A 24,950-nucleotide genomic window follows, 5' to 3' on the forward strand; every position below is an offset into this window, starting at 1 on the left:
GCAATAGATTTTAGTGCAACAGTTACAAGCAAATGTAGGGCAATCCGAGCTCAGGAAAATGGTTCATAGTATGTCTACTAGACCATCTCGTGAAGAGAAGGGTAAAGCTCGAATGGAGCCTGAATCCAGTGTTCATATGATCGAGCCTAGGAGGGTTAAGGTGCCTAATATTACCAATTATAGGCCAGAAAAGTATTTTGGTCGGATGTTTGACCGTCGTTCCGATATCATATAGACCTGGTTACACAAATGGGACGAGGCCTTCGCCATTTGTGAAATCAGGAATGATATGAAGAAAATCCGCGAGGCCACCCATATATTTAATGAGGCTGCGGATCGGCATCCACTACTTGGGAGGGGTTTAAAAAAGAATTTAGAAAACACTTCTTACCTCCTGACGAAGCATCTCGAGCTTGGGATCAATATTGAAACCTTCGTCAAAGAAATTTATCAGTGGCAGAGTACATTGATAAGTTCAGAGAAAGTGTAATGAAAGTTTATGAACCTTACCTCAGTCAATCCAGGTAAAAGATTTAATCTTTGGATTGAACGATCGGATCAAGATGGAAGTTCGGGCTAAGTATGCGAACACGCTAGATGAAGCAATTGCCATAGCCCTGAACTATGAGGATGCCAAAGGGAACAGACCAAGTGGGTTTGTGCAGGTTGGGACTCAGTATGAGTACTCGAAGAAAACTGGATTTAAGAAGAAGTGGATTAGCAAAGGGAGTGTCTCATAGCCTAGTGGTCAAGCCAAGCAGGCGAAGCTAGTTGAGACTCTAAACCAAGTACCACCATTGGAATGAAAAGAAAAGTAACACCAATGGCAGCCCGGGCTTGGTTGAAGTCTTCTTTGAACCCGGAGCAAAGAGAAAAAGCGAGGAGAGAAGGATTGTGTTTTGGATGCCTTCAGCCTCATCAGTGGAAAGATTGTCCACGAAACAAGGATCGTCGGATGGCTGAGATGGTGATCTCAGAATGCGACGTGGAAATGGAGCGAAGTCTCAGAGCAGAACAGATGCAGATTCAGCTAGCAGGATCTTCTCAAAGGTCAGTACCTGTTTTGTTATGTGTGTCTGTTACTATGCCAGTAACTAGTGCACCTAATAATGTCCTGTCAAAGCCTGCAGCAACGGGGTATACAGCCTTTAACGATACGGAGTTAATTAAGATGAAAGGGCAAGTAGCCAATCATGATGTCATTGTGTTGTTTGACTCAACGTCAACGCACAATGTAATTAATTCCAAGCTTGTAAAGAGGCTGAAATTAAAGACTAGCCCATCTGACTATGCATATACAGTCAGAATGGCAGATGGAAGTTCAATTGAAGTATGAGACCAAAGGGTTACCCGGTTGGAACTTCGAATTCAGGACTATGCTGAGAAGCTTGATTTTGAAATGACAAAGCTTGCAGACATAGCCGTGGGTAAGGCTTGGCATTCTAGGAAGAATCTAGCCATAGATTGGAAAAAGCACATTTATCAATTCAAGATGAATGATGTGCTGTATGTCTTACGAGGTGAAAAAGATATACCTCAAGGACCGTTGGTTTCCGTAATGGAAGTTTGAAAAGCTCAAGAAGAGTTTTTATTTCTTTGTCCAGCATCGGTAGAGCCGATTGATGGTCCTTCGGCTAGCACTGATGTTACCCAAAATGGAGAGATGGTCAAGTTGGCTGATCAAATACCAGAGGAGTTCTCTGATTGTTTTAGGGATGAGTTACCTCCAGAGCGGAATGTTCAGCATAAGATTGAACTAATCCCGAGGGCAAAACCTATAAATAGACCTCCCTATAGGTTAAGTTTTACCGAAGAAGCGGAGGTAACTAGAAGAATACCTCAAGCTGGGGCAGATTCAATCCAGTTTCTCACCTTTTGCTTTGCCAGTGATATTAAAAAAAAAGAAAGATGATACTTTTCGCCTCTGTATAGATTATAGAGCATTGAATAATATCACTATGAAGCACAGGTATCTGATGGCTCGGATCGATGATTTGCTAGATGCGTTACATGGGGCCGTAATTTTCAGTAAGATAGATCTTAAATGTGGCTACCATCAGATCCGTATTAGAGCAGAGGATGTGCATAAAACCGCTTTTAGAAGCAAGTTTGGACATTATGAGTTTTTGGTAATGCCGTTTGGACTTACCAATGCTCCAGCTACATTCGTCATGCTTATGAATGATTTACTACGTCCGTATATCGAAAAGTTTGTAGTACATTTTATTGACGATATTCTTGTGTTCAGCAAAAGTATTGCTGAGCATCACGAACACTTAAGAATAGTGTTCAATACTTTTAGGAATGCCAGTCTTTATGTAAATAAAAAGAAAATTGTACTGTGTATGGTAAGACTTGAATATTTAGGATTCATTATTACTAATGAGGGGGTAAAATTGGATCCAAAGAAAGTGGCTGCGATACTGGCTCGGCCTATCCCTCAGAGTTTGACTGCTTTTTTGCGATCATTCTTGGGATTTGTCTAATTTTATCGAAGACATATGAAAGGATATTCCAAAATAGTATCGCCATTGACTGATCTGACCTCAGATAAAGTATCTTTTATGTGGAGACAGAATCAACAGGAGAGTTTTAACACCATAAAACAAGCTGTGGTCTCAGGACCGGTGTTAAAAATAGTTAATCCCCAGAAACCGTTTTTCCTTGAAATTGATGCAAGTGGCATTGCGGTAGGAGCAAATCTCCTCCAAGAAGGAAGGCCGGTAGCCTTTGAAAGCAAGAAGCTTTTTCCCTCTCAACGAAATTGGCGAACTGATGAACTACAGTTGTATGCTATTATTCATGCTCTGAAAACATGGAGACATTATTTATATGGATCAGAGTTTTATGTTGATGTTGATCATGATACTTTGAAACATTTCTGTAAACAAGCTGACTTGAGAGGCCGCCAAGCTAGGTGGGCAGAACTCATGCAAGAGTTTTACTTGACGATTCGGTACCGAAGAGGGAAGGATAATAAAGTTGTTGATGCGTTGTCACGCATTATGCATAATATGAGTTTCACGGTATTAGAGAGTGCTCTAAAGACCGAGATTAGAGAAACTCAAAAGGTGGATGAGTTCTTCCAGAGCCTTTTGCCTAAAGCTCATGTATTCAAATCTGGGAAAAAGGGTGACCTGGCATCCAGAAAGGCCAAACTTATGCAAGATATACCATAAGAGATGGTATGCTTAAAAGAAATGGCAAGGTAGTAGTACCTAATCAGAATGATCTTAGGCAGAGAGTCATTCAACAATGCCATGATAGCCCATGTGCGGGACATCCAGGAGTCGAGAAAACGTATGATCTCGTGAATCGAGATTTCTTTTGGTTAAAAATGAAAAAACATATTCATGAATATGTAACACGTTTTTCGTGTCAGGTAAGGAAGGCAGAGCGGGTGAAGCTACTCGGACTTTTACAACCTTTGGAAATACCACTAGGTAGGTGGGAGAGCATTTCCATGGATTTTATTGTAGGTCTGCTTACGATACAAGGTGGATATGATTCTATTCTTGTGGTAGTTGATCGTCTTATCAAGATGGCTCACTTCATTCCAACTAGAGAGTCTGTTAGTGCCCCGCAAGTGGCAGATTTGTTTATTAAACATATATTTCGTTTGCATGGATTACCCAAATCCATTGTGTCAGACAGGGATGTCAAATTTACCAGTCAATTTTGGATTGCAGTGTTTGAGACACTAAGGACTGAGTTGGGAATGAGTAATGGGAATCATCCAGAAACGGATGGTCAAACAGAAAGAATCAACAAAATTTTAGAGGATATGCTTAGAGCATATGTGTCATTGAGGCAACATACATGGGACAAGTGGTTGCCACTGTTAGAATTTGCCTACAATGATAGAAAACATTTCTCTACATGCTTCAGTCCGTTTGAGCTGAACTATGGTTATAGACTAGCAAATCCAACTACAGTTGGAGTATCTCAGAAAGTGCGTAGTGCCGCGAACTTTGTGGTTCAGATGCGAGAGATGCTAGCACTTGCGAGAGCTAACATCCGCCAAGCTATGGATAGAGCCAAGGCGTATGCGGATGAAAACAGATCCGTTAGAGAATTTAAGGAAGGAGAAAAAGTTTTTCTCAAAGTTCCTTTCGCACTCTAAGTCTTTGACTGTAGAAGAGTGTGCTAAGTTATCACCCCGATATTGTGGGCCGTGGTTAATTGTAAAAAGAATAGGCAAGGTGGCCTATAAATTAGAATTACCACAGGGTTGTAAGGTGCACCTAGTGTTTCATATTTCTCGTTTAAAGAAATTTTTGCATGCAGGTGACTCACTAATCGAGGGTGTTGTTTTGTTTCAGGAGATAGAAAGAAAGAAAGAAAGAAATTTTATTAGAGTCTTCGGAAGACCGATGGGTCTATGAGACTGAAAGAAAACCTGATACAAATCACAGTAAGGGTGGAGCTACTGAAATGAGCATCATCACCCGTGCTGAATCCTAAGTCTGATCATACATAATCAAATACATTTGGATGTAACAATGAAAAGAAAAGGACTGGAGCGGAGCGGAATCCTTCGTATGTCATGTTGCCTTGGCTGGTGCATAGCCGGTGATGAGACGCTAGCGCCCGTCAAGGGGTGCGGTGCATCTCAGTCTCCTAGACGAGGCTCGACACAAGACCAGAGCCACCGTGACTCCCGTGGGACGTATCCAGGGTCTAAACAATGACGGGAGGTCCCCCAGAGTGACCTGTGTGTCTCCTCGATGTCTCGTGTGTCGTGCTGCAGTCGTCGGGTCGGGGTCTCTGTCACGTCTGCGGCTAGAGACTAGACGATTAATGTCACTCGATGGGAAGAACTCTGTGATCCTGCTCTGAAAGGTGTCTGATGATGTGGCCAAGCCCCGTCGCCTGAGTAAGTACTCTCTGTGTCGGACCCCCTCGTGAATGAAGACCGCGAGGCATCTCTGATCTGGGTAGGCGAGGAATCTGAAAAGGAGCCCGGAGCTGTCCTTGAGGAGGCAGTGGTAGTGACCTCGCATCTCGTAGTACACTGGGCACCTGAAAATAAAATGCTCCTCCGACTCAACGTCCTGATAGTCGCACAAAATCTCCTGATAGTAGCACAATATGCATAAGCGATGCTCCCTAGGAATCTCCTCTGCTCTGCCGCTCTCTATGCGGAGGCGGTGTGATGATACCCGAAACTGTTAGATGGAGATCCGTAGTGAGTGAGGCATTTGAAGCTCAGTGTACCCCAATGGTGTGATGAATCCCTCCTCCGAAATACGAAGACAGTAATCTCTGTAGAAACTTAGCTTCACTGGAAGCTCCCTCGGCTCCAACCAGGTCCTAAAGGTGTGTAGCTGCAGGAGATCCTCTCGAATGACCTGGTTGGTGTGTGGCCCAATCGGGATGGTGGGTGGGAGTACCGGAGGGGCATCTAAACTGTACTTAAAAGGAGGTATCCTATCAATGTGGAACCCTAGTCTCACAAACCATTTGTGAGTGGACCCTCGGACCAAGGCTCTTCTCTTCGACTCCTTGGTCCGACCAGCCGTTATGTATGGCAGCCCTTGTTGGGGGCCTGACATGTCAAAGATAGAGTGGAAACGGGTGGAGCGCCCGCAGATCCTCGTGCTCTCACGGATGATCCGGGGGAAACCGTCTGTACCACGTCACATCTTTTAGACCGAGTTTGGTGCTTCTCTACTCCAGCTAGATGCAGCCTTTCATACCATCACATATCTACACCGGGTTAGCTCATATGGGGACTGCACATCAGGGAGACAGAGGTTGCCAGGGTTGGCTCTCGATTCCTCCATGAGGTTGGCAGCAAAGGGAGACGAGTGATGATGCTAGTGTGCACGGTGGAAGTGGGAGTGGAAGCATTGTCTCTCTAGCCGAGCCAGTGAGGTATATCCCCTGCTCAGTCTGGCCTGCATCGTTGGTCTCATCGTGAAGATCGGAGATGACCCCCAAGTAAGTGTATGAGGATACGATCTCAATTGGTGACCCACCGAAAGTAAAAGTAAACTGCTTCCGTTGCATGTTTGCTCGAAAGATCATGACTTTGGTCTTGCCAAGGTTGAGCTCCAAATCATGGGATAAACAAAAAGCCTGCAGTGCATCCAGGTGTTGCTGGAGCCCCTTGGGTGTGGACGACAAGAGTGCCACGTCATCAGCATAAAGAAGAATCCTCATGATGATCTTGGCAAGTGAGCAACAGGTCCCTCCGAACGCCCCCATGAAAGTCTCAAGCTCATCGATGTAGAGGCCAAACAGGGTCGGTGATAAGGGACAACCCTGTTTGACCCCTATGGTACTCAAGATGTCATCTGTCCACCCTGCGCCTGTCCAAACTTGGCCTGAGACTCTCTCATACAGTGCCATGACTGCCCATACGATCTCATGATCAAATCCGAGTGTCTGTAGGTGTGTGATGAGACGAGCTCGAGGTATTGTGTCAAAGGCTTTGCAGAAATTCACAAAGCAGCAATATACCCTCTCCTTTCGTGATCTGGCCTCCTCAATGACACTCCTGAGTGTGAGTATGTGATCCATAGTCCCATGGTCTCGCCTGAAACCGGCTTGACCCTCTGCTCTGAGCCCTCTCATCTCTCAGAACAGGCTGACCGACGCATCCAATACAGCTGCATAGATCTTGGACATCACATGTCCAATCATGATAGTCCTGTAGTTACCCGGGTCCATGGGATCTCCTGCCTTGTGGATGGGGGTGATGGTGTTGAGTGTCCAAGTGCGGGGGAAGCCAAGGCAAATAGTGTCCTTGAATAGCTTTGCTAGGATCGGGGCTAACGTTGATAGGACAAAGTCTGTATCAAGTTTTGAGCACTGTATATAGCTGTGGGTAGGCACATAGTTGTACACATCTAGGGTAGGTATGGGCTTTTGGCATTTGTGGATTTTTCTTTCACAAGCGTGATGGACTAATGTATAGTTTTTTGAGACAATAAAGTATGTTTTGCAGGGACTTCATGGGAAATGATTGAATGCAATGTGGTTGTACCAGACTTCCAAAGCAAGGGTGTCTAGTGTGTGGTCAAGTGAAATGTTTTTGGGGTCATGTAAATCAAGTCATGAAGGGTTTCTTTATTTTATTTTTTTGAGTCAATGTGCACTTGCATGCTATGGGAATTTGACATGTTTTGGTGCCCACGTCAAGGGGCTTTTCATGTGTGTGTACAGGGGTGCATGCAAGCTTTAATGTGCATGCTAATGTGTGTGGGAATTGTGTGACTAAAGGTCCAAAATGTGCATTTAGTGTGCCTTGGGGGGATATTTGCATTTTTTAAATGGGAGAGGTAAAATGTCACTGATGAGGTGGAAAATTAGGCTGAGGTGGCTGGACTGATTGGGAAGGCATCCTGCACATGCAAGGTGGCTACGTGAAAGGATGAAGCGGAGCTTTTGGACTGTGAGCTGGAGCTACGTGAAGATGGCGGCTGGGAGCTGATTCTGTTTTACGCTGGAAGGATCTACGAGGCGAAAGGCTGTGTAAAGGTCTACGTACGTGACGGGATGAGGAATTTCAACTGCATGCTTGGCATAGATGGATTCCAAGTGCTCCGTGATGACGAGCTATGTGGTACAGTCAGCGCTTACTGAAGTCTTGTAAAGACTTGGCTGTAGTAGATGATGCGGGCTTGAGAAAGGACTTTGAGCGACGGATAAACATAAAGCACGGTGGGTTCTCAGTTTTTGTGGGGAAGCGTCGCTACTACCATGGAGGCTTGGGCAGAATATCTCGAGTGACAGAGAGCATGCATTGTGAGCAACAAAGAAAGAGAGGCTGTGGTTCTTGTGAAGACAGAGAAGAGGGGGTGGTAGAGCTACTATGCAGCATGGAGTATCCTCAGCGACAGAGACTTCATGAACTCCGTATGCAAAGAGATAGAAGGATGAAGGAATTGCAGGCTAAGGCAAAATGGAATGTGACCTTTCATCGATGATGGTTGTCCTAAAGGAGCTGGGCACTCTTCGTGGAAGAACGTGAGATTGATGCTTGCTGCAGATGTTCGTCGATCACTGATCTTCTGCTTTGTGAGGGAAGTGAAGCTATCCTAAAGGATTTGGAAGCTTCTTTGACGTGGTTGTGATCTTATGCTGATTTGATCGTGGGAGATTCTTGGGTATTGATAGAGAAGGAGAGGAGGTGGCACTGCAGCTTTGGGGAGAGTTACGTGCTGTTGTCCTTGATGGAAGCTTAGGAGTGGGGGCTGTGGGTGCATAGTATTCTGAGGCTGAGTGTTCTCTGAGTTTTGGGGGGAGGTTCAGTTCTAAGTTTCTTTGTTTTGGGCTGTGTAGTCTTCTGGCTCTCTTTGAGTCTGTGTGATCCATGTTCAGTCAGTTTTTGTGGGGGGTTTGTCTCGGTGCCTAATACAAAGACACCTGCTCTGGAACCTGGTTCATAAGCTCATCACGTACGAGCCCACATTGCAGCTGATCCCTATGAAGTCTCAGCTATTTGATGTGGTGAAGTACATAATTCTTGGTTGTCTTTCCTTTTTTTTCCTTATCATCTTTTTGGCGATCCTGCTGGGGACAGGAGGAGTTTTGAATTGAGATTGGGTACTCAAGACAAAATGGCCCAGAAGATTGGTTGGGGAATGTTGCTTGAATTTCTGTGTGGTTAGGGATTGAAACAATGAAGACAAAGCCTCGCATGAGAGTGATTCATTGTGAGTTGTGTGGGGAGTGTGGACACACGAGAGATAGATGACTTGATGTTGAACTTCTGGTGATACGTCTCCGTGCTAAGGTTCAAAAGGCTTTGAAAGTGATTGCTTTTAGGAAGAAGAATGCCAGTCAGATGCAGGGTAAGTTTTCTTCAGTAGAGTGATCACTTTGTTTTCTTCCCAGAAGAGGTTGGGTGGTATTTTTGGTTGGGAGCATGTTTAAGATAAGTTAGTCAAGAGGAGAGATGGCTCATGAATTTCCTTGATTTGACGGGTTGCCCAATGAAGACCCAGAGAGGTTTTTAGAGTGCTTGGAGTTCACAGCTCTTATTAAAGACATGAATGCTCCAGAAGTCCTTCAGATTCTATCCTTTTGTCTGTTGGGAGAAGCGAGAACTTGGCTGCAGACTTTCTCTGCAAGGATGCGTGATGATCAGGGTGCTCACAGAAACCCGACTTATCCAGAGGTGAGGACAGCTTTCTTGGACAGGTTTATGTGTGTTAGAGGTCCTGATGGCATTTGGAGAGAGCTATGTTTATTGCAGCAACAGCTGACTCAGCTAGTGGATGAGTATGTCGGTAAGTTCACTGTGTTGTGGAATAAATGGCAGGTGGCCTTATTACCTGAAGTTCCTCCCAGAGTCATAAAAAAGGATAGGTTTGTTGCTGGTTTGAAGCCGGAGATTAGGATAAAGATTGAATGTAAAGAGCTGGTCACTTATGAGGATGCTCTCAGGGTAGCAAAAGAGAAGGAGAGGAAGTAGATAAGATTGTCACAAATGATGCAGGAGATGCCAATGGTTGAGCATGTGCCTAAAATTCTCTCTCATGTGAAGCCAGAAATACAGAAGCCTGAAGTCAGGAAGGAGGAGAATATAAAAGAAGAAATTCATGAAATGTCGGAACTTATGAAGAGTTTGAGTTTGAATTTGATGAATGGTAGGGGAAGAGGTAGATCATCGGGTGGTTATGGTAGAGACAGCGTGCCTTCTTCAAATAATTCAGGCCCGTGGCAGGCAGGACGAGGTCAAGGGTCATTTGCACCTTGTGTCCAGTGCTTTAATTGTGGAGAGTGGGGACATTACAGCACACGGTGTGATAAGCCTCCTCGTGTTGGAGGTGATGTTTATCCATTGCCAACAAGGTTAAATAATAGGGTGAATGATCATAGTGTAGAAGTAAAAGATGCAGGTCAGCCTAGTACCTCTGGAATCCATAAAGCCACTGCAGAAGAGAAAGGGAAAGGTGAGGCAGTTACATTTGTTGGAGTTGGAGGAAGTTAAAGATGTCATGCCATTAGGGAAGAGATAGAGAAGAGGAGGTTGGTCCGAGTGCAAAGAAGGGGAAGCAGTTTGAGGAGATGATGACCTACCAAAAGAAGAAGAGCAGGAAGCCCAGAAGGAAGTATAGAACTGCAGATTATCCCATGGGGAAGGAGCAGGGAGATTATGATTTGGTGGAAGATCTTTCAGCGAGGAAACCGGACATTACATTTGCCCAAATGATTGGTCTATGTCCAAAGCTTAAAAAAGAATGGAGGCGGGCTGTAAATCCAACAAAGAAGAACTCTCATAAAGGTACAATTTACCTGATGTCTGTCTCATAGTTGCCAGATCTTTTACTTGCTTTAGAAGCCTGCATAAAGGAAAGAGTTTTGGAGAGGCCTATATAGATGGGGGTGCACAGATTTGTGTGATTACCCAGGCTTGTGTAGAGAGATTAGGACTGAAGATATCCCGCTCCTCTAGTTATCGCATCAAAATGGCAAACCACTCCAAGGTGAAGACTTTAGGGATAGTACCTGGCCTGGAGGTTGAGGCATTCAGTGTTTCATGTCGAGTGGATTGTCATGTGATGCGTGCGGGGTTGGGAGCCTATCCTTTGATTCTTGGAAGGCCGTGGTTGAGGAAGGTAGGTGCAATTCAGAATTGGCAAGGAGGAATCTTTTCTGTACATACGAATGGGAAGAAATTGAATTTTGATATGGTAAGCAGGGCTGAAGTTTCAGATTCAGCAAGTGAAGAGGAAGAGGGAAGTGAAACCAGTAGTGACGATGAGAGCTCGGTGACTTCAGAAAGTGATGAAGGAACAATAGCATTGGTGGATTTGGTAGATAAGGATTCACATGTAGATTTTGTGGGGTCAGCAGGGTTCAGTGTGGAAGAGGTGAATAGGTTTGAGGTTATCGAGGATTCAATGCAGCCCAAATGCTCTCAAGAATCAACCTAGGTGTTGATTGAGCAATCATTGAATCCTGATCTCAATGTTGAGGAGAAAAGAAGAATATTTGAAGATGTTGGTAGAAATACCCCAATTTGTTTATCACGTCTTATGAGGAGATCAGGGGATTTAAAGGGAAGCCTCTGAGGATTGAGTTGAAGGAAGGTGCCAAACCTGTTGTTCAGAAAATAAGAAGATTAAAAGCCCGGAACAGAGAGATGTGCTAAAGGAAGAGGTAGATAAGCTTCTCAAGGCAGGATTAATTTATTCTGTAGTTCACTCTGATTGGATAAGTCCTATGGTCATAGTGCCAAAAGGTGTGGACAAATGGAGAGTCTGTGTTGATTACAAGCCTTTGAAGAAGGGAGCACTGTGGCAAGCTGGATCAGGTATTCTATGAGTTTGATAATAATGGTGGTCAATTAAATCCTAAGAAGACTCAGCTAGCTCAGACTAGTATTAAAATATTGGGACATATTGTATCTGAGAATGGGATTGAGCCAGATCCAGGTAAAGTAAAAGCTTTAGTTATGCTGTCCTCTCCTGAGAATACCAAGCAGTTGCATACCTTTCTTCAGAAGGTGAAGTATCTGTCGAGATTTATTCATATGTTATCTCAGATTTTGTATCCTCTTCAGCAGGTGGTAAAATCTAAGCCTCTGAAATGGATGACAGAGAGTAAAGAGGTGTTTGAGGCAGTTAGGGAATCCTTGACTCATATTTCAAGTGTAAAGCCACCAGATTATCAGATAAGTACTCCCCTCCTCTATCTGTGTGTAATGTCTGTATCTTGAGTCCGGATTCATTCTCAACTATGGCTGGAAAGTGTTTGAAAACCATAAACACTTCTGATTTGCGTTTTAGCCCATAAACCCAAGTGTAGTTGGAGTAGTCATCTATAAAAGTGACAAAGTAAAGATGACCACCCAATGATGGAGTCCTCATGGGACCACAGACATCACTATGGATAAGCTGTAATTTTTGAACAGCTTTTACTGATCCATCCTTCTTAAAAGGAGATCTGTGCATTTTACCAAGAATGCACCCTTCACAGGCATGTGGAGGAGGTGTTTTAAGAGGAGGCAATGCATTAACCATGGCATGTTTTTGAAGCGTCATCAAGCTGCCATAATGCATGTGTCCATATCTGGCATGCCATAACTCCACATTTTGCATAGCAGCAGTAGGAGTGGAAATTGCAAGAGCATGTGCTGGTCTTTTCTCATACATGTCAAGCTGAAAAAGACCACGTAACAAAGTGCCAGACAATGTCAAGGCATAGTCATGCTCTCTGTCATGGACTGCACACTTGTCGTCTTCAAAAATGACCTGAAATCAGCTCTGTTAAGAGTGGACACTGAAAGTAGATTTTTTGTGATACCAGGCACATACAAGACATCAGAAATTTTGAATGTTGAGCCATCAATGGCTGTAAGTTCAACTTCTCCTGTACCACGGACTGAATAGGAGGAGTTGTTGGCACATGTGACCTTTTTATCAACAGGTGGTGGATGCAGAGATGTGAAGAGATACTTCCTGGAAGTGATATGCTTTGAGGCACCGCTGTCAAAATACCATGTATTTTGTGTCTCATTGACACTGAAAGCTGATGCATCCTTGGAAGAATCATAACTGCGTGTTAGAAAAGCATAAGTGTCATCATTACAAGTGGCTGTACTATCCCGAGCAGCCAACTGAGAGTCTGAAATGCAAGACAAGAAGGCATAGTCGTGCTCCACAAAGTTGGCTGTAGCTTGCTCATTGTCAGATGCATGAGGAGCTGAATCTGAGACAGCCATACTGGAGCTGTTTTTCTTTTCTTTTGCAAGCCTTTTCTTGCATTCTCCAATGTAGTGACCTGGCTTTTTGTAGTAATGACATATTCCCTTCTTCTTGGGCTTACCTGCATCACCCTTAGCCTTTTGAGAAGGCTGTCCTGAACCACTGGAAGGCTGATTTGCTGAAGTCTTTGCCTGTCACTTTACTTTAGGCTTGAATTTTGAAAGCATGGCATGTTCACCTGCTCGTGAAGCCATGTTTTTCCTGGTCTGCTCTTCTTGCAACAGAAGTCCTATCAACTCGTGAAAAGTGAGAGGATTTGCACCTCCCCTCAACGACAAATTCAGCGAGGTATGAAAGCTGAGATAAGACTCAGGAAGAGAATTCAGAGTAGTGGTAATCATCTCTGAATTAGGAATGATCTCATCAATATTCAGCAACTGCTCTCGTAAATCCTGTAGCTTTGTGAGGTGCACTGACATGGAGTCGCCCTCTTCCATATGTGTATGAGACAATCCTCTTTTCAAAAAAGACACCCTGGCATCATTCCGAGCTGCATACATGCTCTCCAAAATATCCCATGCTGCCTTTGAGGTCTTACACGACCGGATATGCGGAATGATGAATTTTTTCACTGAAAGAGAAATACACGACAAAGCTAAAGCATCACGTGAATCCCATCTCTTTTGCTTTGGAGTGGTAGGTATAACGGCACCAATAACTTGTGCTGCAACTGTACCCTGTGCACGACCTCTGCCTCCTTGTTGGGGAGGGGTATTAGGTGCCACATTTGCTGGCCAGAACTCATCCCCATTTACATAGTCCCATAAATTACGAGAAATCAGAATATTGCGTACCATAAAACTCCAGAGGGAGTAGTTGGTACCATCCAGCTTATCCTCTTGTGAGAGACCACTGAAACCGAAATCATTCTGATTTTGTTGGGCCATGTTTGAGAAAGAAAATACAGCAAATGCAAATCTGAATTCCCTTGCTGGGAATGGAGTGCACAAATCCCAAAAAAACACAGCCAAACACTGGCTAAAAATGCAACTCAAATCTCTGTAATGTCTTTGTCAGAAATCTACCAGAGCATCCAATCTCTCCCAAAACTTGTCAAAAGTGCTTCAAAACACTCACAGAAAGGTAGTGTAAACTGAAACCTGCAAAATTGCTCTCCCAACACAAAAGTCCCAATTTGTGGCTTGAAATTGGAACCAGAAAGGGGCAAATTTACTAAAAGCCCCAAATCTGTAATTTCTGAGCAAAAGCCCCAAATTTCAGACCAGATCTACAGATTTGTCTGCAATGCTTGCTCCAAGTGCAGCTCCAAATTTCTTCAACACTTGCAAAGTGTTTGCAATGTCTGCCCGCAAATACAAAATGTCCCAAATTTTCTACAAGAACTACGTCAAACAATGGCTATCTATAAAGAAATGTCTACCAGACGACCAACTGCAAGAATGCCTGCAAGAATGAAACCTGCTCAGAAGGCCAAATGCAAATGTACGGAACTGTTAGTATAAAACTAACAGTACATCTGACGTATGGATGTACGGCATGTACGGTGACTGTACGACAGAGGTACGGATGGCGGTACTGTACGGACGAGCTGTGTGCTGCAGGTTGTATGGCAAAACAGTATGGAATGTACGGCCAAGCTGTATGCTGAATGTCCGGAAGGTATGAAGACTGTACGGAACAGTCCGTACGTCTTGTACGGAAGGCAAGCAAGGACAACAGTACGGACGGAGAGCTGGTACAGACATGTACGGTGCAGGTACATTACGGGTTGGTACGGAATCAGTCGACGCAGATTGTACGGCGGCTGAACGGCGATGCATAAAGTACAGTATGGGCGAGACTTGAGACTCTGTACGGCGTACGGCGCTGCTGTCAATTGTACGACGTACGGCAGTACGACGCTGGTGCAGTACGGACGGGAGCTAAGGAAGTAGCTGTACGGAGCAGGTGCAGAAATGTACGGACTCCTGACGAAGGTTGTACAGAAGCATTCCGTACAATGTATGGACAAGGAGCGGGCTGAAGCTTTTGGACAAGGAGCAGGGAGCAGGGTCAACCTGCTTTGATACCAAATGTGAGAGTAGGGAGAGAGCAAAGTGTGAGAGCAGGAGTAGGAGAGGGAGAGAGCTGAAAACGATAGTTGTAATTGGATGAGTGTGTTACAACTGAATAGAGTGATAGGTTTTGTCTAAGTGACAAAACCTGATCCTTCACTAACTGTAGTTAGTGAACTAACAGTGGTTAGGGGGAAAAACCTCTAAGTGAGGGATAAGTGCCCCTAACCTACTTATTACATTACATTGGTCACTGCTAAATTATAACAATAATTCTAAGAATTACTAAGCAAAACACATTATATCCTGGAGTACAAAGTAATTGCACATCTGGGAGTAGCATAGCTGGGTAAAAGAATCTAAGGCAACTAACTGTAGAGACAATGGTAATCACAAGGTCAAAGGGAGAAAAAACCCTAGCAGGAGGCGGAGGAACCCCAAAAAATACAATCAAACCAATTGATTGGGTTGAGCAAGCAAAACTGAGAAACCAAGCTCTAGAACAAGTACTAAAAATTACTCAAGCCAAGGAGGCAAAAGAGGCACAATTACACAAAAAAGGCAAAGCCAAATCAATTCCGGCTACATCAAGATAGCATTCCAACTGCAAGCAAAAAGATGTGTGGCATTCTGACTACAAGCAGAAAGATGTGTGGCAAAGAATTACAGAAAAACAAGAGGATGGCAATAAAGCACAAGACATATTTGATGCGCCAAATGAAAGCCAGAGCGTGACCACGACAACATATCCTCCTCAGGCAGATAGTAAAATTCCAGTCGGAATCCAATCGGATACCATCCAACAACTAGAATGCAGTATAGCAAAGAGCAACTACATCATGATGAGGAAGAAGATATCTCTAAAGTGCATAGCGACACTCTACTTCAGAGGAAGAAGACCATCTAAAATGCAAAAGGCATAGAGCAGGCTGATAATTACTTCAAAGAGCTATTACACTCCAAAGTGCAAATCACATTGGACCAACTATTAAATCTTGTACCAGCATTCAAGGAATAATTTTTTCAAGGTTTGGAAGGAGAGAACCAACCCAAGGGACCTATGACTGTGATAGAAGAAGATGAAGAGGAGTCTCCAGATATCTATACATCAACCATAGAAGAGGTGGATTACAGAGTTCCCACAATTAATGTTAAATACAAATGGCAACGAATACTAGATGTCCTGATTGATGGAGGATCAGGTGTTAACATATTATCTAAGGAGTTATTCAAGAAATTCTACTACAATGAGTTAGCTCCAGTACCATTCCAACAAAATTGACAAAACTCCCAATTTCTGGAAGGCAAAACTGTCAAATTTGTGGCACATGACCAAAATCCCTAAATTTTGCTGAAATAAAGCAAATGTGACAAATAACCTGCAAATCTAAAAATATCCCGCAATCTGTCAGCAGTAGATCCAAAATCCCTAGTGTCGGAGTGGAAATGAAGTCAAAATAGGGCAAATATTGCAAAAGCCCCAAAATGTGACCAAAAGGAGCAAATGTCACTGCAAATCTGCAAATGTGACACAAAAGCCCCAATCGCTAGAGCAAAATCACCTCAATGTCATTGCAATGTGTGCAAGCCTGACATAAAAGAGGATGAAAAGCTTTAAATCCAACTGTACCAGGCAAGATCTAAGTCAAGAGGGAGAGAATCCCGTTCAAATGGTGCTACAACAGGTTGGAGCACGTAGAGGAAGGCCTAAATGACTGAAAAGAGTCCAGATCTGAGCAAAAACCTCAAAAAACTATTCAAAAATGCTCGAAATCAACTTTTGACAAGCCTTATGGATTCCTAGCAGCATCGCGCACCTGTCCATATGGCCATACGGGCGTCTCTACAATTGTATTGACAAATTTTTCCCGGCTGAAATGGTGCGGGACAAGGTCGTTTGTATGGGAGCAGCTCAGAAATTTCAAAAAACATTGAAATCTGATCTCAAAAAGTCAAAAAACAATCGCTGGACTGTTTTCTGCTAAAAAAACAGGTTTCCGGCGATGAAATGAGGCATCGGACTGAGCTAGAGCAAAATGGCAAGTACTGGCGATGAAATGAGGCACCGGATAGGACTCAGAGCACGCAGCTACACTCCGAGCTGCTCCTCTCCCCGTGAGGACCTGCCCCCCCTCGTCCCCCTCTCTCAGCCAGCCCCCTCCCTCTCCCTCTCCCTCGCTGCCCCCCCTCTCCCTCCCCTCGCTGCTTCTCTCCCTCTCCTCCCCCCCCTCCCTCCTCCCTCTCTCCCCTTTCTCCTCCCCCGCCCCCTTCCTCGCTCTCCCTCTCCCCTGCCCTCCCCCCGCCCCCCCCCCCCCCCCCCCCACACACACACAGCCCCTAACCCGCCCCTCCCCCGCTCTCCCTCTCCCCCCCCCCCCCGCTGCCCCTACCCCTTCCCCCTCCCCCGCCCTCCCTCTCCCCCTCCGCTGCCCCTACCCCGCCCCCTCCCCCATCCCCTTCTCCTCCCCCGCCCTCCCTCTCCCCCCCCGCTGCCCCTCCCTTGCTCTCCCCCCCTCCCCCGCCCCCTCCTCCGCTCTCCCCCGCTCTCCCACCCTTCCCCGGCTCTCCCCTCCTCCCTCTTTCTCTTCCTCTCCGCCCCCTCCTTTCCTCTCCCCTGCCTTCCCTTTCCCTCCCCGCCAGACCCTTCCCTCCCTCCTAACCCGCCCCCTCCCTCCCTCCTATCCCCCACCCTCTTCTCCTCTCCCCTGCCCACACTCTCCCTCTCCGCCTGCAACCTCCCCCTCCCCCACCCCCTTTCTATCTCCTTACCTTCCCCGCTCTCCTACCCTCTCCTTTCTCCTTCTTGCTGCGCCCGTGTTCGAGGGCGTCTTGGGCAGTAGTTTCATGGACGGAGCTTTCTCAGTGTTGGAATCGGCCTTTTCACTTCGATTGGCGAATGGATCCCCATTCAGCCAATCTCCGTCCACTTCCACCGGCCACGAGAATCGTCATTTTTTCAAAAGACGAGTTGCAGCAGCTCAAGAAAGATGTGGAGTTCGAGGGCTCTACATCACTGTTCGCCCGCATCTTTGGGTCACACCCTCCAGATCACAGGCTAGAGACTGGATGCTGGCGGCGTTACCAGGAGATCTCGCCCCACACCTTAGGGATATTCGACTCCTGGGACGTGGATTCTTCCAAGTGATTTTCGACTCCCACGAGTCCATAGCCCTTGTTCTCAAAGCTAATCCCCTGGCTTTGGGTTCGAGGAGGATCTTTCTTTTACCCTACACCTTAGGCTTCGATCCGGTCGAGGAGGACTGGCAAGTCACATCACTATTCATTAGATTTCCTAGTCTTCCTCAGGTCTACTATCGACTGCTTGCTACTATCAAAGCCACATTCGGAGTGGTCACTAAGATCGCCACCCTTCTTCCTCGGCAGATGCAGTCAGTGCAGATGGAGTTCCTCGTGTTAGGGTCATTGTCTCTGATCCTAACATCTCAGATGACCACATCATGCTTCAATGTCTAGACAACTCTCTCTTTCGACAGAGAGTCGAGATTTCATGTAGACAGGACCAGTGCAGGATTTGTAGGACCCTTGGATACTTTGCTAGAGACTGCCCAAGGAAGAGAAAAAGACCCAAGAGGTCTTCTGGTGCGGCTCCTTCACTTACTACCCCGACTGCACCTCCCCAGCACCCTGGAGCAGCAGGGTGCCCCGCTTCACGCACCTCAGGAGCACCAGGGACAGCAGAGCGCCCAATGCCCGTGGCACACCTAGTACTACGGTGGAGAGCTATCAGAGCCGCTCCCTTACCTCAGGAGGAGACCTTTGATCCTGTTCAGACAGATGTCTTCCAGACTCCAGAGGTGGATGTTGCTTCAGCCCGAGATACTACAGTTCCACATCAGGAGGGGCCTTTAGATGCACAAAAAGGGAGAAGGAAGATGGACGCTCGGAAGATTTCGCTCGAAAAATGCTCGTCTTCGAGCAATGGGAGAGCACGAGGGAAGGTGGGTAGGAGCAAGAGAACCTGCTCTGATACCACTGTTGGGTACATGAAGCAATGAAACTAGAGTGGAGCGCGAGAAGCAAACAACAAGCTGGAGCAAAACGTAGTACTGCTCAAATGGATAAGAGGAAAATGCAAAGGGTGGCCTATATGGTCCCGAGGTCAACCATATGGTTGACCAAAGAAGTCAACTCTTAGAGTTGACCTGACCCACAAGACTCATACTAGGGCTAAGTTCTAACAGAGCTATGACCAGTTGACGTCACAGGGCCGCACCCTCGAATGGTCGATAACACTCTATCGTTGATTTCATGCTTCCAGTGCCTCATCCACCCCTGATGTCTTGATGATGATGATGTGACTGGTATGTAGTCGACCACCGACATGACTATGTTGTACTTAGTACTTGGTACTACCATGTTGCATTTTTTTGCATTATGCATTGGTGTGGATGCTTGTTTAGTAGCTCCACCCTCACAGCTCGCTTGTACTAAGATTTTCACAGTCTCATAGATCCATCGGCCTACCGAAGAATTTAATAAACTTTCTTTCTTTCTTTCTTTCTCTCTCTTTCTCTCTCTTTCTCTCTCATCGCATTTCTTAAGCTTATTTTCTGCTTTGTTTCTTCCTTTTTGCATGTCTTGATGATGATGATGTGACTGGTATGTAGTCAACCACCGACATGACTATGTTGTACTTAGTACTTGGTACTACCATTCTGCATTTTTTTGCATTATGCATTGGTGTGGATGCTTGTTTAGTAGCTCCACCCTCACAACTCGCTTGTACTAAGATTTTCACAGTCTCATAGATCCATCGGCCTACCGAAGAATTTAATAAACTTTCTTTCTTTCTTTCTTTCTCTCTCTTTCTCTCTCATCGCATTTCTTAAGCTTCTTTTCTGCTTTGTTTCTTCCTTTTTGCATCAAAGGTTGGGACTGCAAAGCTTAGCAGGCACTGGATTCACCCAAGGCATTTCAAAATCTTTCGAAACCCAAATGGCAGATTATGCTTGGGTACTAATGAGAACATAAGCATAGCTCTGCTTACTAACTTACTTTTATTTTTTATTTTTCTCTTTTTTGTCTAAAGTCTGTTACAAACTCTATCTTTTCCGTTGTTCTTTCACTTGTTCTAATAACAAATTTTAATTTGTAAGATTCGATATATGCTATACTTATGAAAGTATATATACTAGAATCTGGTGTGTCACCATTTCTGACTGACTCCTCAGAGAGAGAGAGAGTTAAAACTCTATTTTTTCCGTTGTTCTTTCACTTGTTCTAATAACAAATTTCAATTTGTAAGATTCGATATATGCTACTCTTATGAAAGTGTATATACTAGAATCTGGTGTGTCAGCATTTCTAACTGACTCCATAGAGAGAGAGAGAGAGAGAGAGAGAGAGAGAGAGAGAGAGAGAGAGAGAGAGAGATTTAATTTATTACTGTATGCAACAGTCATGTAGGCATTAAAGAGCTAATCTTTGGGGGCAAGCAGTTGGGGGATTGGGATGAAGGCATGACATCTGCAGAGGATGGTTACAGATCTTACAAAATTTGATCTTGCTGAGAGTACGTATAAAAAGTTGCAACTTGAACTTTTGTAGCTATTGATTAGATTTCTTTTTTGTTAGCAATATCTCCTAGATGAGATTCGCATATTGTGCTTCAAAACATTTCTCTTTCTTACATTACTTATTAGTGTAGTCTTGCTATTCATTGATCGAAGTGGAGGTCCAAATATGTCAGTGTTTTCTCTCAAAAGAAAGTCATGCACATAAATTCAACATCTATTTTCGTCTGTACTTGGACATAAGTTCGTCTCTATTGGCTGTCCAGCTGTATAAGTGAGCCAAAAGTTTTACCTATAAATAAAAATCACTCTTTTATGTTTTTAAATTAAAAGAAGCAACAACGAGATGGTAATACATGCAGAAGATCATTCAACAATGCCATGACAGCCCATGCACCGAGTATCCAAGCGCCAAGAAGACATACGAGCTTATAAAGAGTGATTTATTTTGAGACAAAGCTGAAAAACTTATATTTATGAATATGTGACACTGTTTTCCGTATCAAATAAATAAGGTGGAGCAATAGACAGATGTGAGAGCATCTCCATGGGTCCCATAGTTGATCTGCAAAGGACACAAGAAGAATATGATTCCATTCTTGTGTTTGAAAGTAATACCAAGATGACTCACTTCATTCCACCCAAGCAATCAATTGTTGCTCCACAAGTAGCACAATTGTTTATAAGTAACATATTTTGTTTGCATGGGTTACCTAAATCCAGCGTCGAATAGAAATTCAAGATTGACTAGTCATTTTTAGACTACAGTGTTCGATGCACACACAACTATCTTGGAATGAGTGGTGAAAATCATTTTGAGATGGATGGTCGAATTGAGAGAGTCAACCGAACTCCTACAGATATGCTGAAAAAATATGTTTCATCAAGGCAAAGTACATCGAACAAGCGGTTGAAATTACTAGAATTTGCAAATAATCAAATAAAACATTCATCTATGAGGATGAGTGTATGTGAACTGAATTATGGTTATACATCAACTAATCTAAGTACTATTGAAATGCCCCATAAGTACAGAAACCAGGGGATTGTGTAATCCAAACGCAAGAAATGTTAGCTCTTGTGAAAGTAAATAGCTGCCAAGGCATGGATATAGTAAAAACATATAAAAATAGATCTTTAGAGAGTTTAAGGAGAGTTTTTTTGCAGAGTAGAGTTCCTGCACACACCAACTCCTTAAGAATATAACAATGTGTTAAGTTATCACCTCAATATTGTGAGCCATGGTTGATTTTGAAACCAACAGGCAAGGTGGCCTATAAGTTGGCATTTACCACAGGATTACAAGGTGCATCCAATATTTCATGTTTCTTGTTTGAAGCAATTTTTGCTACCAAGTAACTCTCTAATTGACGAGATAGAGGATGATGTGAGACTCGTTGTCCCGTTCTTGTTCGGGAGGAGTTTGGCCTTCTAAACAAAACTCATTCCGGGCAATATGAGAGGGAGTCGATGCCATGAAGGCTCAATTAGAGAGTTACTTGGTTGCAAAAATTGCTTCAACCAAGAAACATGAAGCATCGACTCCGTCTCATATTGCCCGGAATGAGTTTTGTTTAGAAGGCCAAATTCCTCCCGAACAAGAACGAGACTCCAAGGAGATGGGAATGGAATGGAAATGCCACATCATCAACAATGAAGGAGTTGAGGATGAACGAATTAAGAGAATACAAATAAAAATAATGATGATGGATTGCCAAATGGCATATAACAATAAGGCAACTAAGAAAAGGCCTCAAAAGGCAACCAATTAGCATTGGACACAAGAAAGGAGAACTCCTTGGCTCCTACAAAGCTTAAAACTGTCATTTAGTTACACATTCCCTAGGCATTCCCTAGACGTCCCTTGGCTGTTCCGTATGCTTGACATTCCCCAGGTATTCCCAATATTCATCTTGAGCAGAAGGAAGTTCCGGCAGTTCCATATGGAGGGAACAGCATTCCCTGGCAACTACGCTTCCTCTATCAAAGGCTGTCTAGGAATCCGTTAAACAGATATGAAGAGCATTCCCCAACTTTATCATTGAGGATACTGGTTCTCGAAGAGGGAAGGAATGTTGCATTTTGGTTAGAATGTGGCATGACATTGGATGAATAGGTTGACAAAGGTCTTTAGAAGACCATTAACTGCTTTAAGGTACTTAAGTATATCTAGTATGTGTGAGCCAAGATTTGGCTTGTTATGACCTTACAACTGAATAGAATGGTCAAAGATTGATTGTTGAAGTTCTTGGTGTGGCATACCAGAGAACTAGATATCCCCAAGGCTTCCTATACGCATGCTAGTGGCTATAGCATTTGTAGAGGTCATGGCCTAGGAGCTGCCCAACAAAGAGTGAGAGACTGCTGCTGCCAACATACTCTTGGAAGGCGGTCTCCATCAAGAGGGCATGCTGTCACCCCCGGGCCTGCAATGAAAGGAGCATGTTCGATGGCAAGGAGTCCGACAATAGAATGCTTTAGAGTATATTCTAGGTCTAGTTACATTTATGTGCACCTCCAATGTATCATTGATGAGGATTTATCATTAGTTATGCTACTTGACGTTGTAATAAGGGAACATGCCATCCTTTTAGTCAAATTTAACACTTAGGAACCTCGGAACCCATGAACCCAAAGCCTGGAACCCAGAACACACTTTTGAGAACCTGGAACCCTCTCGCTGGAATGCGAATCCCGGAAAACAGAACTCTCTTGTTGGAATCCGGAACCTAAAAACTCGTAACACCAGAAACCAGAACCTAGAACTTGTCTGTCCATAAGCTGCTGAACTTGAGAAGGAGCCTGCTGTAATTCCAGAATCAACATTCCAGCTGCATTGAATGCTAGTGAATTCTTTGACCACATTCCAAATGGGAGAGCTGAGGATTTTAGACTGTGTATAAGATGTTTCAGTGCTTCGTGTTACTGTCCATCCATTGCAGAAAAAACATTTCAGTATTCAAGATAAACTGTAAGGCATGGGCTCTTAGGTAAGTCTAGTGATAACTTTTTGCTTTAGCAACATTCCAAGCAAGATAGGAACCCAACTAGTGGATTCTGCTGTTTGGATCTGAAGTGCTTTCCAACTTTCCTAGGATAAAATAAGAGATGAAAGATGTCCTCCTTGTGAGTAGGGCATTTTCTGCATATGCCATCCCTGAAGAATGAGCCATAGTAGAGTGGACATTTTTCAAGAATGTTTCTTCTGCCATCCTACAGAATCTATTCTTCCAACAAAGGGAATTATTGGCCCTTTTCCGTCTATGGTTTAGCACCCAGATTCTGTCACTGGCATCAACTTAAGGGGTGTGGATAGGAAGAAGATGTGGGCTTCCTATCCACTTTAAACCTTCAAATTAAAAAGCTTCCCCCTTTCCATTGAATGCTCCCTTCCAACAACAGAGAGAAATCCTGCTTAGAACCAAATCTTTTTCATTGTTGGATAAGAAGAATTCTCTTTTAATCTTTGTCCAAGTCTTCCATTTGAAATGGGCCTTTACTCAAAGCTGCCACAAAGATTAAAGGCCTTCTCTGAACAAAGGACCAGCTTCTGCTAGATTAGCAACAGACAGGTAGTGCTCTTGAAAAGAGAAGAAACCGAAATAGAATCAAGATGCATGAATGCCTCTCTATAATACAAGAAAAGTAATGAAGAAATTCCGCTCTGTCCTTTGTTGTAGTCATTATATCTTCGGAATTTTGGCTTTGGGTACCCTTAGAATCCTTGACCGTAGAATCAAAATCCAAAGTGGGGAGCTTCATAGCCGATTTTCTTTTTAGTTCTTAGTTTAGTTCTTTCATCTGACCTGTATAGGTTTATATTTGTATATTTATATTTGTTTTTAATATTTTTCTTCCCACTACCTTATCGTATTATCTATTATTATTATTAAAACAAAAAATGAACTAATTAAAAAAATAATGATAATAATTGTCTCCTTGTGTATGTGTCAGTGTTTCATTTGTTTTTTATATGTATGTTGGTTTGTCTTTGTTCCCTTGTGTTAGAACATTAGTTGTTGTTTCTTTCTTCTTCTTTTACATTTTACATTTTTTTTTTGGGGTTAGGTTGGGTTGTGATGGATTTATTCTCTCTCTCTCTCACTCACTCACTCACTCTCTCTCTCAGGCCCTCGGACACTTGACATCATCTAAGGCGCATCGCATCTCACGTCGGATGACACGACGTAAGAAGCGGACTTTTCTCACTCGCAGGGTTGATGAGGTGGTCTGATGTTTTCGAGGAGGAGACCCGACTATTGGCTAGGGACTCCTATCAGAGGGGAAGCGGCTGATTCCCATCATGGACCTAGAGATTTGGCACAAATATGCATGCTCCTTATACGACTTCCCAGGTCAAATGCCACCAGATATGTCCTCTATGCCCAGACCCACTACTTGTCACTTGTTCACTGCGTAGAACGTGAGGAATGCCCTCCTTCGTCTGCACAACTGGAGAGCACCAAACCATGAGGGGCTACGTACAGAGCACTTTGCACATGGACATAAGGTCTTGGCCTGGTTCTAGCGCAGTTGTTCAACCATGCAGTATGTCACGGGTTCCCATCTACTTGGAGCACTACGACCATTGTACCGATACATAAGGTAGGGGACCCTATGGATACTAGGAACTACCGCACTCATGATTGGTCACACTTTGGCTAAGATTTATGGATCGA

The 24,950-nt window shown here is 44.1% G+C and overlaps 1 protein-coding gene across 3 annotated transcripts in view; it reads left to right on the forward strand.

The window, feature by feature from the left end:
* LOC147894523 (uncharacterized) overlaps positions 1-24,950 on the forward strand; it is a 51,313-nt gene that overhangs the window by 17,759 nt on the left and 8,604 nt on the right. For all 3 annotated transcript variants that reach the window (XM_087384769.1, XM_087384771.1, XM_087384770.1), the window contains exon 8: positions 20,157-20,270. In XM_087384769.1, coding sequence (XP_087240895.1) covers positions 20,157-20,259 — 103 coding nt within the window. In that variant the 3' untranslated portion in view covers positions 20,260-20,270. The remainder of the gene's footprint in view (positions 1-20,156; positions 20,271-24,950) is intronic.

This window comes from Dipteris shenzhenensis, chromosome 14 (assembly GCF_047967505.1).
Source record: "Dipteris shenzhenensis isolate YYH24624 ecotype China chromosome 14, Dip_SZ_1.0, whole genome shotgun sequence".
NCBI lineage: Eukaryota > Viridiplantae > Streptophyta > Polypodiopsida > Gleicheniales > Dipteridaceae > Dipteris > Dipteris shenzhenensis.